At 36.2% G+C, this 18372-nt stretch overlaps 1 protein-coding gene across 1 annotated transcript in view; it reads right to left on the bottom strand.

Annotated features, from left to right (window-relative positions):
- Window positions 1-3798: 3798 nt before the first annotated feature.
- Window positions 3799-18372, bottom strand: part of LOC140236295 (uncharacterized) — a 140515-nt gene continuing 125941 nt past the window's right edge. Inside the window, exons 10-12 of the mRNA XM_072316249.1 lie at window positions 8235-8420; window positions 6825-6999; window positions 3799-3908 (exon numbers count right to left, since the gene is read on the bottom strand). Coding sequence (XP_072172350.1) covers window positions 3799-3908; window positions 6825-6999; window positions 8235-8420 — 471 coding nt within the window. The remainder of the gene's footprint in view (window positions 3909-6824; window positions 7000-8234; window positions 8421-18372) is intronic.

The following is an 18372-nucleotide window of genomic DNA, read 5'->3' as shown; positions in this document are numbered from 1 at the left end:
GTTTACAATGTTACGTGCTGTATTCGGGGACAGCAATGTTTTTTCGTAGTAAGTCTACTGGCAGTGCATATCGGTCTTCATCCAAACAATTCTTCACAATGTAATACAATAATGTTGTGTGTGTGTGTGTGTGTGTGCGTGTGTGTGTGTGTGTGTGTGTTTCTGTTTGTCTGTCTGTCTATGTCTGTGTCGTGTAAGTGTATAGAACTTAATTTTGATAGAAATAGATTTTAAAAAACCGGATGGATTGCCGATATCCACCTTTGACAGCATAACAAAATTAAAAATCTGGTCGTCCAGTATATGGTCTATACAAGGTGTAATCATGGCATTACTATAATTCAACATAATAATTCAATACATTCTGTACATGAACCAAAGTATGAACAATTACAGAAATACGTTCTAAAAGACTTTGAGGCATGAGTCCCATATGTACATGAGAAGTATATTACAGATGCTCTCATACATAATCAAAGGGATATCCCTTCCTATTCATACAATCATAATTGCCACTGACACCATTTACATAAACTACACAAACAATCTAAAACAGCATACATATACTGTAGTTAATGACATGTTTATAAATCATGATACCAACATTTCCTATGTGAGCTGAAATAATAAAACAAAGAAATAGCTTGCTATACTCGCTACTCACTCAGAGTGTGCGTATTGTTACCTTTTTTAGTATAATTGTACTCTTGCTATCTGTATCCTGAAGCCCATAAATCAATATTTTTCACTCAAATACAAAGTAATTTAAAACAAAACATTAGAAAGAGGGAAGAAAAAAACAAGTGGAGAAAACACATGAAACAGATTTGTTTCTACAAGACTGATCAAGAAGGATCATGTTGACTTGAGCGGATTGATTAGATTCGAATTGAATTTGCTCTCCTATACGAGTGTTAATACACCCTCAAAGGAGTAAGCCCAACCCCGAAGTTGGACCAGTATCACATCAAAATGGAAAGCATACATGTGGCCTTCAAGCCCCAAGGACAGCAACAGTTACTGTATCATTAGTGTAAGTTAACGCAGAATAGATAAGATGTTCAAAAATCATTAAGACATGAAGTATAATCTCACCATATTATTGCGGTATCAACGAGCTGTGAAGTAAACCTGTCACATTGTAATGCGAAATTGTCTCACCAGAACAATGTACACCTTTTGAACACACAATAGCCCTGCATATCGAAAGACGGTCTAAAGCAGCAATAGTGTTACCATATTTTTTTCATGCTTATGCAGCTCTATTTCAAACTGTCTGAAACCGTTAATTTCAATTCAATTTCAATTCATTTTATTTTCATACTTCTCATTTATGAACATTACAACAGAAACCAGACAAGTTCTTTTACCTTGTGAACAATGTGCAGAAAACAAACAATATACATGGTGATAACACAGTAATTACATGTAATGATAACTGGTCAAAATCGAAATCGAAATGGGGTTGATCAAAGAGAAGTATGACGAGACCTACATGAAAGCTAGCTTGTTTGGTTGTAAGCCCCGAGTAATCAGTGTTTGTGAAAAAGAAACGGAGAACGGATAGAAGATAAGACCAGAATGATGATGTAAGGTTGCCAAATTTTATGTAATAAAAAAGAAGAAGAAAAAGAAGAAGAAGAAAAACAAACAAACTATACATTAATATGAACTTACTGTGACCGAGCCATCATTATTATACAGCCTACTTTGGTATATATACTATGAACTATTGTTGCATTAAAACTTTCACCAGGATATGATCAGTAAGACACAAAAAGTAACATGTGCAACTATTAAGCCATTTGGTGCCTGCCGTCAAGCTCTGCATAGAAGGTTAGAGAGGGGCAGAGGGAAAGAGGAAGAGAGGGAAACGAAGTAGAATGTGGAATTGCTAATGATGAATTTAGAGAGCCCGGTGGCAAGACCCTAAATGGAATCTGTAACGTGTTGACAAAATGTTTGATTGGACAATAACATACCACAGTATTACATAAGACATTACGACTGTTCAGTGTCTGCAAAATATGCACTCAATAAAAACTCTTTTAATTTACGTTTAAAGGAATATAAAGACGAGCAGCTTGTTATTTCGGGGGAGAGGTCATTCCAGTATCTAGGGCCCGTATACATTATCGTTTTCTTAGCGAAAATTGTTCGAGTACGTGGAAGGTGAAATGCGTCACTTTGGCGGGTAGGATAATTATGAATCAAATAGTTTTTTCTGAACATGCTAGTAAAAACATCCGGTAACTCGTTGGCAGAAAATTTGTACATAAATATGCCGACGTTGTAACTGAACAGATCTGATATTTTCAGTATCTTATTTTTCAAAAATAAATCATTCGTGTGGGACAAATATCCGACATGGTTGATATTTCTGATGGCACGTTTTTGAATACGGAACAGTATATCAAGAAGATTTCGAGTTGGATTCCCCCACACAAGAATACCATAATTAAGGTACGGAGTAATCAAAGTAGAATAAAGATTAATCAGAATTTGACTTGGAAAAACACTATGTCCTGCAACAAAATTCACCATACCAAACGTAATACTTTTTTTTTTTTTTTTACGCCAGCATCTATAACAATTACAATGGTGACAAGTAATCCAGAGAAAAAAAAAGTTGTCTACTCGAATTAATTTTTATTACACGAATATTTGTCCGCGTATCATTGGATGACCTTTGTCTAGTATGTCTAGAGTGTAAACAATAATTCCCGGTTCTATGTGTCAGACTGATATTGTTCCGAAGTTCCTATATGCAATATGATACACAATCGTGGTGTTATGCCCTCATTTTTTAACGTCTCCGGCGAGTATTACAAGGTTTGTATTATTATTATTATTATTTCCTTTGCTAACACAAAATTACTCTCTTCAACAGTATACGAATTTCTCTTTTCAGTTGAAGTTACAATACTGTACAAAAAAAAAAAATCATCAAGAGTCAATATGAAATAATTCTGTACAAACTTTCCTACAACTTTGGATTAATATTGGCATCGCAATTACATATTGCGTAAAAGAAATTTCTTACAGTTAATCTTATACATGTTGATCTACTTGCGTACGTATACTGTATTTGGAAAGCAATGGGAATCTTAGTAAATCCATAATGGTCGTCATCCAAACAAGTTACTATTCTTCACAATGTAATAGTTAAGAACGTTGTCATTTATGTGTCTATGTGTATGTGTGTGTGTGTGTGTGTGTCTGTCTGTCTGTCGGTATATCTGTCTGTGTCTGTATCGATTAGTACAGAACTTGATTTCGGATGGATTGTCAATATTCACCTTTGTCAGCATGACAAATCTGGTAGTGCATGGTGCCCACATATGGTATTACAATCATCTCATTATTACTATTCAACGTATAAAAATCAAAATATTCTGTACATCAACCAATGTAAGAGCATGCAATATTACAAAGATAGTTCATGAGAGACCACGTACAGTAGAAGTATATTACAGATGCTCACATGCACAATTAAAGCGATATCCATTCCTATTCATAGAATTATTATTTCACTGTGAACTACACTAAAAATTGAACGCATGATACATATATAGTTAGAAGATATCAAGTAAGAAGATGATTCCAAAGAACTTTGTGTCCTCTCTTTTTATGATGTTAAGCCTTGGTTTGTTCCCCTCTCCTGCATTGATTTCTTTATCTTACTTGTTCCCTTCTTCCTCTTGCACGTGTCCTTTCTTGTCCTGGTCCTCTCAAGAAACCAACTCCTTGAAGAGTAACATAATAGTTATTAATAGTAACTAATAGTATCATGCTTTCTTAATTGTTTGTCTCAGATTCGTCCGGAGCTGGTAAGTTTTCTTGCCCAGAACCTTGACCTGTTTCTTGGCTCCTCTCGTCTTCTGAGCTGCTGTCATAACTCAGGATGTCTGTTGGAGAGTGAGAGGAGAATTTAATAGAAAGACAATTTGCCAAGGTAGTAGAGGATTGGGTGATGTTTGTCTGATCCAAATGAAAGACCGCCCAGTTAGAAATCTTCCAAAAGTAGGCTAAAAACAAATTTCCGCATTTTTACATAATAACAGTGTCAGTATCTACTAAGCTAATGGTCAAGTAAAACTTTAATATCTCTATTTCAGTTTCGTTATAAGCCGCAAAATTTTGATATTTGGTAGAGAAACAATAAGTTTTCAATGTAAGGCAAAAAACAAAAAACAAACAAACAAGATGACGATCAACCCAAAGGACATATTTTTGGTTCATTGAAGAAAATTGTAGTCAGTGACATTATGTGGTTTTAGTCTGGGCCCTTACATAAATGTATTCAACGCGCGGTTAGCGAACCCTTAGGGCGCGTCTACACTGAGCACGGTAAGAGCAACGGGCCGGGTTTTTTTTTTTTGCTATGGTGCCCAAAAAGGGGAAAAAATGTAACATTCCTATGACTATTTAATCATGAACAACGATATAAACAGTAGAAGATCAATTTTGTAACAAAATTATTGGCGGGGAAGTGATATTGCAACAGAATCAGACATGGTTCATTTTTTGGCGCACCATTGCAAAAACCCGGCCCGTTGCCCGTACCGTGCTCGGTGTAAACGGGCCTTCATCCTTGCCATTGGTGTCCATTCAATAGAAAGTATTGCGGCAACATCCGAACAAGTTTATCGCCAGAGCACTTATGCACCGCATTTTACGCGAATATGCGATGTTGCATAATTGTCGCTCGAAACAATTGATCCTTGATGACGTATGCTGCCTACAAATTCTAAAATTAAAGTTAGTATCATCGTTTGCGGGAATCTGACAGCACCTCAAATATTAGATGACTAAATTCATTTTCACCATGTTCAGGGAGCAACGTACGCCGCAAGCTCGCGAAGGGTGAATTGTTTGCTCGACGACATGTAAGGCGCGCTGGTATCAATGCTTCCCAATAGCCTACCATGCCTACGTCTTACCCGAAAACAGAGATGAGTGGTTAAAGGGATCGATCGTATAGTTTTGGTTGAGACCTAATTTCAGGTTTCTGACATTATCTGGTGAGATAATGAGAAACCTCTTATGAAATATGAAAGAGTACGTGATTCCATGAGGAATTCAACATTCATTTGATGAAAATTGGTTTTGAAATGGCTGAGATATCCAAAACAGAGCGATTCTAATAAAGTGTGGGACCCACAATTTAGTATGATCGCTTTGTTTTACTTGAATGTTTCAGTCATTCCAAACCCGATTTTCGTCAAATAAACTTTGAATTTCTCTTAAAATGGTATGCCCTGTACTATGTCATAAGTGTTTTCTTGGTATGTTGCAAAAATTTAAAAGCTCAATTCTCATCTCCACCAATACTGTACCATCCCTTTAAAAACAAATCATCAAGCATAAGGCCTACCTTTGAGACATTTATCACACCTCAACCCCCTAATGTGTAATATTTTTTCTTTCACTTCATATCAAATTACTTATCATGTTGGAATTTAAAACATATCTTTAAGTTCAGTTGTTTTTTGTTTGTTGTGTTGTGTTTTGGTTTGGTTCGTTTGTTGTTGTCGTTTTTCGTCGCTAAAATTACCGACATTACCTCGGAATGAAATATCTAAAATTTTATTTATCAATATGTGATACTACTGAAAGACCCTATATATCGTATAAGATCATGGTGTAAAGCACATTGCTGATGTCTTTTAACTTGATTCTACATTCTTCGCAGCAGATTAATTCTACCTCCCTCTTGTTTCTCCTCACTGTTCACTATTACGTACTGCTGAATAAGACTGAACTGGATTAAGATAAGACGTCATACTCTTGAAAGAATTTCCTATAGTAAATCTCTTCGCTGTTCTTCTTGTGACTTTTTCTCTGCTTCCATCTAGATGTCCCACTAAGGTAATGCTAGGCCACCAATAACTACACTTCATGAATATCACATATATGATTATTGATAATCTCATAATTGAGAGAATAAAAGAATGTTACCTGTATGCCCCTTTGATTATCACTCAGGAAAGATCTTAATGGCTCCTTATCGATGGTGATGCACTCCACCTGTAACATGATGAAGATAATCAAAAGGACACATCGTTATCACTATTAACCGATTCTTATTTCTCTGAAAGAAATGGATTCATAGCAACATGGCTTGTATCATATTGGTTGGGTTTCCTTGTTAATAAGGAATGGCGCAACCACCTCCACTGCAGAAAATATCATTTGTCATTTCAACAGTTTTCTTGTGAAAAGACCTGGTTCAAAGCACGGCTACATTAGTTACGTTCAGACAAAAAAGCTTAACCTCGAGGATAGGAAACCTCGATGTTAAGCTTGTAGTAAGTGAACGTGAAGACGTACTCGTAGTTAGCTAACCTCGAGGTTAGCTCGATATTAAGAGCCACGAGAAATCTTATGGATAGCGCTCTAACCACGAGCCCCGGGCATGCCGGCTGTCTGGACACAGAAATCAACGCACTCAAAGGGGCAGGTATTTAACCTCGTAGTGTGGACGCACGTCGAAGTCAACCTCTAGTTTAGGGCTTGTCATCTGAACGTTATTATTGTCTGATGGGCAATGATAGAAATTAATGTGATTTATAATGATGATGCTTCAAATAATTATGATGTTTTTATTTTGAATTTTCTTGTGTGATTAATGATATCACTGTGCCAGACAAAATATTATCTGAAAACATAATTGCCCCCTCAACGGCTTCACTTTCTGCAATAAATTGTAATATCACCTCCAAGACAATTGTGATAAACTCCCCTCCCCTCCCTCCCCTCCCCTCCCCTCCCTCACATTGAACAAATAGTGAGCAAATTACAATAACTGATTCTTACTTTACAGCGAGAAGCCTGTGAGGAAATAGTCGTGAAGAATGTCCTTGGCAGTTCAACCCAGTTGAGCCAGGCACGTGTAAGATTGGGCAGACGACACAGGAATTCAGCCAATTTTGCTGCTCCTGACTCTGAGACTAAGCTGGAGTACATTTTGGAAGGGTGAAAGTAAAGTTCTCTGATCTGTAAAGGAAATAAAAATAAAAACAGAAAACTACAAACGACGCTGTGGCAACTGGTATGCCTCCGCAATATCGCATGATTCTCCAAATAGGTCTAAATAACATCTTGGCAATTTGAGACGGTAATTGACTGGCAAAAAAAGAAAATGAAATGAAAGGACATGACAAGACTGTCACGAATGTTTTGAGAGTTTACTTTCCTTGACCTAGGTCTCATTTGTGTTTCTTTTTTTTTCAATGAAATGAAATGACATGTTATAAAAATATATATATATGTTTGTTCTTACACAAATTCAAAACGGTCAATGTATTACAAAAAATGCACACTTTATTTGAAACTAATAATTATTCAAAATAATTGCGTTAATGGAAAAGAGGGACCTACGTAAAAAAAAAAAAAAAGCTTGTATAAATGAGAGCCACTCAGTATATTGAACTGATATTACAATTTCATTGGATGGATACATTGGTTTTAAGATCAACTTGTTGGGAATACGTTTCAGCATTTTAATCCTCCGTACCTGACATTTGACTGCATGACATCAAAATTCCCCAGAAAATCATTGACAGGCAGTATTATATAGATCGATTCTGAGAGGCGTTTTGTGTATCATAGCCCTCTATCAGCACGGGCAGCGCCATTATTGCGGTGTTCACGCCTGCCCCGTGGGCGGAAGGGGGGGGGGGGGGCTGGGGGGTAGGCGGGGACACCGCAGCGAGACCTAATGGCTGCGCCGTGTAACCGCAACTTGTCTGCTGCCCTCAACGAACCCGAATCGGTCTATACGTAATGTACTATGTTTCATGAGGATACCTTGCACCATTTCTGGAGTATGGAGAAAAAAAAATATTTTCACTTGAGTTTCCACCTTTAACCTCATGATCCCTGGTAAAACATGTAAACACTAAGTTTAATACTAAGAAAAATTAATACATTCAGGCATCGTTTAGATACTGGGGAAAGTTGAATTCTAAGACTTTGACCTTGACCTTTGACCTTTAACCTTGAGCAAAATTTGACAAGCAAAACTTCGTCCACTCATACACATATCATGCAAAGTTTCATTAGCATGCCTCAAATGATTATCAAGTTAGGCCGTCCACAAATTAAGTTGAGTTAAGTTTAAAGGTAACAAGTTGCTCAATCAGTTACCGTTGTAGTCTACATGTTTAAAGCCTACTACACTTCCAACAGCAAATGACACATTACATAATGCACACCAAAAGATTACATACCTGGCATGATGATGCAGAGGTGACGGCTGTTGAGAGGAAACCATCAGGCAAGTAGGGACATGACGACAGACTGAAGCTCGAAAGACGTGGCATATCAAATACCCATCTGGCCAACTCATCTCCCATCGAGGACCGATATTGGGAATCGTCCTGAACGCTCGTAAAGATCAACTGCAGATTTTGAATCTGCAGAGGAGGTGAGTCAAAACATTGATAAAAAGGTGACAAATAATTATAATAATATGATAATGGCGAGAATGCAAAATGAACATATGAAGAGCTTGCTTCCAAAGCGTTAAATATATCATTATCAATGGATTTAGTGCCTTTAGGAAGCAAGCTCGTCATAATATGAAGAAACCAACATTAACCAAGACAAATTTAGAAGCCTGAATTATGTTTTATACATGTATTCCTCGCAATGATCAACGATCCACTCCAGCAGATACCTTAGAAGAGCATGGGAAATGCGTAGATGACGTGACCATTGCTGAGAATAAGAAATTCAACTCTGCAAGTGTTGTCCCCGACACGCTCAGCAAGTGGTGTGCCGAAGCGGAGATGAAACTCAACCCTTCAAAATGTAAAGTGATTTTGCGTGTCACGTTTACCAAAACACCACTCCCACCCCTAAAGCTTAAGCTGAACGACAATGTATTGGAAGAAAATGATAAACAAGGTCAAGCTCCTTGGTGTTCCCATTCAAAGTAATCTTCGTTAGGATTTGCGTGTCGACGACATTGTCAAGCGAGCTGCAAGGAAGCTCTACGTATATAATTATAAATTATAAAACAATATCAGGGCGCCATCTCAAGACCTACTAACTATCTTCACTACCTACATCAGACCAGTCCTCGAGTATTTTGTACCGGTGTTCTACTCATCCATAACAATACTATTAACTAATAAACAAAGTAACGCCATCGAAATGGTTCAAAAAGAGCGCTCCATATAATCTTGGGTAATAGGTATGAATCATAATATAAGGAGGCCGTGTGATGTGCAACATCACTTCACTCTGTGATAGAAGAGATCAGTTGTGTCTGAGGTTCGCTGCCTCACTCTATTCGAGGTTTCCAGACTGGTTTCCGCCAACACAGAGCAGCTTACAGAGCCCTAAGTCATAGCAACAAACTCAGGGAGATCAAGTGCCCGAATGAACGTTACAGGAGCAGTGTAAATGCCTTAATTAACAAGTAAATTCAGCTTGAGATTGGTTGTTTTAAAGTTTTCAAGTGGTACTTGTATTGTACAGGTAATTGTATTATTGTTCTGTGTTCATATTATAACTCACACTAAAGGTATATAATTCAGAGACATTTGAATATTTTTTCAGATTGATAAGTTGCAGGTTGATAAGGTTGAATACTAAATGAATTTCATATGATTTTTATTTTACAATTACCGTAATGTGATAAATTTTCAATATAACATAATGTGAAGACTAAATATCGATTATTATGCAACATATCTTTCGGTTCTTGTATACCAGTAAGTGTGATAATTTCTGATAAGTTTATGCCTTGAATCAAATCTAAGCTGAAACTTGTTTGTTTCAGTTCTTAATACGTGTTTGTATATCCTGATTACACCTCCTTTTTGCAACTTCCTAAACCTTTCTCTCTCCCACCCCCCCCCCCTCACTCACCCACTCACTTTCTTTTTATCTCTCCCTCTCTCTCTCTCTCTCTTTTCTCCAGTTACATACTATGTTCTACAACCTAGACGGGCATTACGTGCATTATATAAAATGACTAATATATCATATGAATTTGATTTCGCGTGAGTTGAAGAGGCTCTATCTTTTTTTGTAAGACTCTAGAATTATTATCAAGCATTCTAAAAATCACAATCACCAATGCAGTCATTTCTCCACATGTATTACGTCTTAATCGAAGTATGTCGTGATTGGGGTGGCCGGATCAGATAACGTACAAATATTTTATATGCAATGTCAAATGTTTGGGAAAAGGGTCACGGTGGCCGAGGCACCCACATACAGTTGGATTTGTGTGTGTGTGTGTGTGTGTGTGTGTGTTTGTGTTTCCTTTGGCATGCCATGGTGACCTTAATTTGGGGGTGGGGCAGCTGAAAGTTGAACGGGACGTCGCTTGACTAATTGTCTGACCAATAGTCTGAGAAAGTCATTTATACCAAAATTTGAGATACAAGGTCTTGTCGCCCCAGCGACAATATGGTACTGTGATGTATTTTTCATATAATATAATCCGATTTATAAATGCGGGATGGATGCTTATTCTTCAGTAATCACAAACTTTTCGCATATTTCTAACGACATTTTATGATAAATGGTTACCTATGATTATATTCCTCTTATTAATGTTATTGCAATTTGGATTATAGTGTAAACGAATTAGTGTTCTATTGTAAAGAATTATTCTCAGCGTAATAAATAACGATATGTAATTCGGAAGTTTGTTTCAGGTGTTAATTTAGTTTTGAAACATTTCTCCCTACTTTTCTCTCTCCCCGTCTCCCTCTTTTCTTTTCTCTCTCTCCCTTCCTCCCCCCCCCCCTCTCTCCCCCTCTCTCTCTCCCTCTCTCTCTCTCTCCACACACACTCTCTCTTCTCCCCAGCTTCACACTTGGTCCTGCAGTTTTCATGGTCATTTTACGTGCATTATGTACAACGAGCAAAATAAGTTAAGCATCTGATTTCATTATTGGCGTAGGTTTGATTTGATTTGTTTAATCTTTTGTATGTTTTTGTTATCAAGTATATATTTTGGAATACATACACATGTGGAGGTACATGACATGGCCATTAATCATGTTATTTGCTTTCATTGTGCAATATTTAACCCTGATATTAAGTGTGTGGTTTTTTTTTCTTTTTTATATGTCTTTGTTTTTCTATATCATACTTCAATGTTCTCACACTCACTCACGTAAAATGTCTGCAATTCAGCCTGCAGGCTGCTATGGATGTTGTCCAATAAATGTTTATATATATATATATATATATTTTTTTTTTTTATCGTCACCTATGTACAAGTGTATAGATTCCACACACAAGATCAAACCATTGAAAACAATTTACAGACAAACTTTAATCATGTCTTCTCCTTCTTCTTTTTTTTTTCTTCTCTTGGTTAAGTCTGCCTCTTTCAATAAGATGAAGATTATTGCAGACTGTGTTATGTACATTATAATACTGTTTATTTAAAGATATTTACAAGCACACATTATGGAGAACAAAGACAGACTAGCCACTGTGATGAACCGTTAGCCGGTTACGGAATGCTCCCACAGATGGCGCTGCAGCAATTTTCAAGAACAGGGAATTCGATATGATAAGCAGTGAAATCATGGATTCTCCCAATTAAGCAAGTGATCAGTTATTGGGTCGAAAACAGTAAGATGTACTCTATTTTCATATGAAGACAAAGAAGTGTCAAAAAAAAAAGGTCAGCTGACCCGGTGATCCAAATGAACTTTGGTCATTCATCCTGCTTGTCTAAGTTGTGCTCAGATTTTGATCAAATACTAAAATCATTCAAAGATATCATGGCACATTGATACTAACAGGGCAGGACCTACTTAGACTTTTTCGATCTCCACCCTTTTAAAACCAGTGTGTACGGGAGGATTCTCAAAATTAAAAGAAAAAATAAATGCTAATCATATTGGCAATAAAGGGAGAAAAAAGCAAACCCGCACAGTCCATTTTCTTTGTTCATATTCAACACACAGTTCGCAGTGAAAAAAAAAAAAAAAAACATGTCTTGAATATGAAGAGAGAAAAATGAATAATGGGTTAGCCTTTGTGGGAGTTACCAAATTATCGCCGACATGGCCATGTTAGAGGTTATAGACCTTTTTGATACACAGTTTAATATGCATATATATATATATATATATATATATATATATATATAAGAAGAAAGAATCTCAAGTACGCCATGGATCAAAAAAAAAAAAATATTACAAAATTTTCGGTCTGCCTCAGACCTTCGTCAGTGCAAAGACAATGATGGACAATGATAAACATGAATCATAACAACAATGCTATGCGGGTCATGCGCGTAGTGGCATGCGTTGCCCTGAAGCTGCGTTGTCAAGGAGAGCGCTGATACGTATAGGGGTATGGTAGAAAGTGAAATCTCAATGAAGACTGAACTCAGACTCAACAAAAGTTTCAAGTGCTTGTTTGAATCATACTATGCTATATATACTCTTTATAAAAATACATTGCTATATATACGTCCTTGTAATAATAGACTTTAGCGATTCTATTTTTTTCGTAGATAAACAACGAAGAAAAGACGCATATAAAGCATTGATTACAAATGGAGAAGAAATTAAAAGGAATGAGCTAATAATACAACTAGTTATTAGAGCATCTGTTTACTGTAAAAATAAAAATTGTATATATATATATATATATATATATATATATATACATCATATATACATCATATTAAAAAAATAGTGTTCAATACAAATATAATGATATTTCAACATTAACTCAATTAAAATCTCAATGAAGACTAAACTCAAACTCAACAGTTCCGAGCGTATGTGTATATTATATGCATGCCAATGTATGCTATATATATACTATATATAAATACATTACTTTATGTATACATCCATGTACTATTTGACTTTTGTGACTCCATTTTTTCGTAGATAAACATCGAAAAAAAGCATGTAAAGACGCCTATCAAGCATCAACCAAGCATCAATTACAAATGGAGAAAAAAATGAAAAAATGAGCTCATAATAATCATAACCAAATATCGAAGCATCTGTTTACTGTAATGATGAGAATATGATAAATTTGCGGATAATCAAGACATCATATTTAACATAAAAGGTAAGTGGTCAATGCGAAATATAATAAAATCTTAACATTACCTTTTGTAAATAATGAAAATTATGCATATAATATAGGTCTAGTCTCAGATTCTTAGAGATTCATTTCTTCACTTCTTGTGAAAAGAAGTGAAGAAAAACATATATGTGACCGTGCACCTCAAAACGAACATAAAGTCGCACACACTGATTTTGCGTGAGGACTGAAAATAAGTGAAATGGGTCAACCTAGCCGAACTTGACTTTTTCATATTTTCTGAAAGAGCGGGTCTTCTTCTACATTACGCAAAAATTTGGTATCATAAAACGGGCAGGAAGGTGTGTTTTTTTAGCAGTTTATCTCGAACATTTTTGGTAGAATTAGTGTGATTATGTGTGTCTTTAGAATCCCCTTTTCATTTCTGAAAAACCTTGTCCACACTCTTCACTTTCAACTCTAATAACTTTTGAAAGGATAGTGCTACTGCTTTGAAAGTTGACATTAATTATGGACAGAATATGGTAATAAGGCATGCGTAGTTTCAATTCAATTTGATAATCCCTTCATTGTTTTTACTCTGTTGGTTTACTTCCTGTTTTTTGTCCCATTCACCGCACAGCCAGCATGGTTTGGCAAGGATTAAGCGCTTGAATATACACTGTACTTAAGAGCCTCTTTTCTCAGTTCACACTTTTCCTGAGTTTGTGCTTTCTTTCCAATATTTAGATAGGTTAGGAGAGTCCATTTGATTTGAGTTATACATCATTTTAAAGCTTAAAGTCTGCTCTTTCGGAATATGGTCTCAACTAAAAATTCATGTCTGGCGACTTTTTGTTTGTTTTGAGGTGCAGAGTCACATATACATATAATTATATGTATATATATATATGTAAATGTATATAAACATATGTATATATATATATATATATATGTATATATATATGTATATACATATATGCATATGTATATATATACATATGTATATATATATATATATATTAATGTATATATATATATATACATATATATATGTATATATATACATATATATACATACAATGCATGTATATTGTTCTTTATTTCTATTATTATCATTATCATTATTATTACTATTTTCATTAATACTACTACTATTATTACTGACACTACCACTAAGTTTATTTTGATGAACAGGATATGTACTCCAGGTAATTTTATTATTGCTTTGTATTCACATTATAGCTCCCACAAAAGGTATAATTCAGATTGGATATGTTTGTAGATTGATCAGTTGCAGGTTGATAAGGTTGAATGTTAAAAGATTTTACTTGATTATTATTTTACATAGGATACCGTTATGTAATATATTTTCAATATAACACAATATGAAGACTGAATAGCATTATTATTATGTAACATATCTTTTGGTAATTATTTATCAGTCTGTGTGACAATTTCTGACAGTTACAATCTTTGAATTAAAATTAAGTTAAAGCTTGTTTGTTTCATTTCTTAATATGATTTTGAACATCCTGATTACATTTCCTTTTTGCAACTTCTTAAACCTCTTTCTATCCCTCTCTGAAACACGTTGGGATACGTCCTCCTCTCTCCCTCTCTCCCTCTCTCCCTCTTCCTCTCCTCCTCTTCCCCCCCTCCCCCTCTCTCTCTCTCTCTATCTATCTCTCTCTCTCTCTTTCTCTCTCTCTTCTCTCCAACTTCACACTAAGTCCTGCAGCTTCCATGGGCATTATGTGTGCATTAAGTACAACGAGCAAAATATGTCAATCATCTGATTTCGGTACTGGCTTTGGTTTTATTTGATTTTTTTGGTGTTTGTAATCAAGTATACTTTGGAATAGACACACGTTTGGAGGTACATGACATGACCATTAATGATCATGTTAAATTTCATTGTGCAATGTTTAACCATAATATGTTTGTTTGTTTGTTTGTTTTTCTTTTTTATGCCTTTTTTCTATATTATCGAAATTCAATTTTCTCACACTTATTCATGTAAAATGTTTGTAATTCAGCCTGCGGGCTGCTATGCATGTTCCCCCCCCCCCCCCAAAAAAAAAAAGACAAAAAAAAAACAACATTTTCATCATCATTATTATACATGTGTATAGATTCTAATCCGAAGACACAAGATCAAACTATTGAAAACAGTTTACAGACAATCTTTAATCATGTCTTCTTCTTCTTCTTCTTCTTCTTCTTTTTCCCTTCTTCTTCTTTTTAGGTGATCCGAAAATCCTCTCGGATCACCTTCTGTATCTGTACGGATTCTTTGGGTGTTCTTCTTCTTCTTCTTCTTCTTTATTTCTCCTCAAAAGTTGTGTATCGATTAGCTAAGAAAGTGCTCTTCCTATCAATTTCAAATTTATACCAAATATGTATCATGTCCCAAAGACGACAAATTTTATAAAATCATAGTGATCAGTCGACCGTGACGTCACTATGACGTCATTATATGAAAACACATTTTCACTCCTATCTCATTAATGGCATGGAATTTTTCAATGAAATTCACGTCACATATAGTTCAAGTCAAGCTAATTCTACTCATATTGTCAAAATTCATCTATACCCTAAAAACGCGCGCGTACGCGCGCGTTCAAATATTTGTATCCTCCAATCGAGCTCAAATTTTTTTTTGCACACGTTTCAGACCATTTGGAGCATTTTTTGAAAAATTGAAAAAATCGGACGGACGCGTACGCGCGCGCGCATATACGCACGCACAGCTCATATGCAATATAAATTTCCCGATTTATTACACTATCGGATGCCTGAAATGTCAAGGAATATTTCTACCAAGTTTCAAGTCAATCCGACTCAATATGACGTCATACGGGTCCGTCAAAGTTGAAATTCCACGCGCGCGTCAATGGTGATAGACAGTGCAACAATGCCAAAAAACTGCCAATTTTAAATCCGAATTTACTCGCCAGGATGGACGATGACCCCGAATTTTCTTTACATATTTTTAAAGCTGATGAGTTGTACATGTCATTCCATGGGTTGGCGATGCTGGAAAAATGATGAAAAGATATTAAATTTCTTAATACAATCAAAAAAGTAAATTTTCAAAATGACGTCATCAAATTTCAAGTTTACTCGAGCGTATCTCACTTATCCTTGGCCAATTTTCACCCAGATTTCAGTATGCTGTAGCTAATTTAATACTCTATCAGTTTCATCTCGTAAAAATAGATCGAAGGTAACCTTGTCAAATTTGACCCATTTGCGAGTTATCTCTATATAGGAGTACAGTTTTTCTTGAAATGAAAATTAACATGACTGTCTTTATCGAGCACTATCTCACTTATGCTAAGGTGAATTTCTCCCAGATTTTAAAATGTGCTAGCTGAGACTTTGCGCTATCGGTTAATTACGTCCGTTTTTTCATACGACGTCGAAATCACGCCGAAAAACTTCGCTTAAATTAAAGCTTAGCTTCGATGTATTTTCATATTTCTTTCTTTTTGCAAATTTCTTTGCAATAACACATGAAAGACATTAGCTAGTACCCCCATATTTTGCACAGGTTTAGTTCATGTGACGTATATTATTTTATAAGTTAACAACTACTTGATCGAACTCCATCTTGGGCAGGGAAATCAGGGTCAAAGGTCATAAATGTATCATCCTGTATCTTGGTGAATACATGTCCTATCTTTCCAAAATTTTGCACACACAAAGACCACGTTACCAGGATCATTTCACAAAATAACCACTTTTTTTTTTCTCAGATGCCATCTTGGCTGTGCAAAGTGGGGTCAACGGTCAATTAATATACTTCATTCTGTATCTTCGTTATAGTGTATACGGAATATGGCACCAAAGATGGCAGGCCTGACTCCCTTTTTTCTAAATGAGAATCCAAACATCACACGGCCAATGTCCATAAACACAGATGAAACCTTTACGGTCATGCCTATTGGGATCAGGACTCAAATCATTGATTTTCAAAATGATCGGATCACCTAATTTGTCAGTGTTGACAAATTCCAAGTCTAGTTCTTCTTCTCGTGGTTAGGTCTGCCTCCTTTAATAAGCTGAAGATTCTTGCAGACTGTGTTATTTACATTGTAATGTTGTTTATTTATAGATACTGTATCTACAAGCACATAACAAAGAAAAATGTGGAACAAAAGACAGACTAGCCGCAGCGGCTGTGATCAGCCGTTAATAGTCGGTTAAGGAATGCTCCCACAGATGGCGCTGCAACAATTTTCGAGGACAGAGAATTCCAGCTCCTCACTGTTATATCGGAAAGAACGAATGGCGATGCGATTTAGTTCTAGAGTATGGTATCTGATAAGAATGTGGTTGGGTGGCTCTTGTCAACTGAGTAACCTGCTTGATGTTATAGTCCTGTGCCGAAAGATGAGTCAGATCATTGTGTATTTTGTGCATAATTGTTAGCCTGTTGCAGAGTGGTCCAATCAAGCCTTTGCAGCATTATAGTGACACTTGAGGTATTTTGGTAGCGATTCAAAGTGAATCTCGCAGCTCTTCTAGGGACCATCATCACTTTGTGGATTAGGTTCTCGGAAAATGGATCCCAAACAGAGGAAGCAAACTCTTCAATTGGTCGAGAAAATGTTTGCAAGCTGTGACTTTGACATCAGCGGATTTTACGTGAAAGTTGCGTCTTAGAAATACAAGGACGTTATTGGCTTTAATGACAGTATTGTAGATGTCGTCGCTGAATCCACGAACCGGCACACGCGCACCGCCGGTGCGCAAAGTACATTTCGAGTAAATCGCATTTAAAGATTTCTGTTTTTTCAAACTATCAGTAAGATATGTTAATGGAATTGCTATTCAATAAATTTCACTGTGACGTATGAGAAGAATCTGCTCTTTCTTGCTATACATAAAAATACTCCCAGTGTTGTAAAATTTGCACACAGTAAGGCTATAAAGCTGTGTGTCGTTTTGTGAAAACTCCAGACTAGGTCCAAAAAAATCCACGAACCGGCACACAGCGCTTAGTGTCGCGCAGAGCGTTCAGGATTCTCCGCAAAATAAATCCACGAACCGGCACACAGCGCTTAGTGTCGCACATGGCGTTCAGGATTCTCCGCAAAATAAATCCACGAACCGGCACACTGCGCTTGTGCCGCACATAGCGTTCAGGATTCTCGGCAAAATAAATTGATTACCGCTCGTTATTCCGAAGGTTCTTTAGTCCGAAGGTTCATTAATTCGAAAATGAAATAAGGTTCGTTATTCCGAAGGTTCGTTATTCCGAAAATGAAACAAAACTAGATATTCCGAAGGTTCGTTACGGACCCTTTGCCCTATCATTTCGGATTAAAACCTTCG

This window comes from Diadema setosum, chromosome 12, assembly GCF_964275005.1.
Source record: "Diadema setosum chromosome 12, eeDiaSeto1, whole genome shotgun sequence".
Classification (NCBI taxonomy): domain Eukaryota; kingdom Metazoa; phylum Echinodermata; class Echinoidea; order Diadematoida; family Diadematidae; genus Diadema; species Diadema setosum.
The sequence above is the reverse complement of the archived record's forward strand: the minus strand, read 5'-3'. Positions and strand labels throughout refer to the sequence as shown.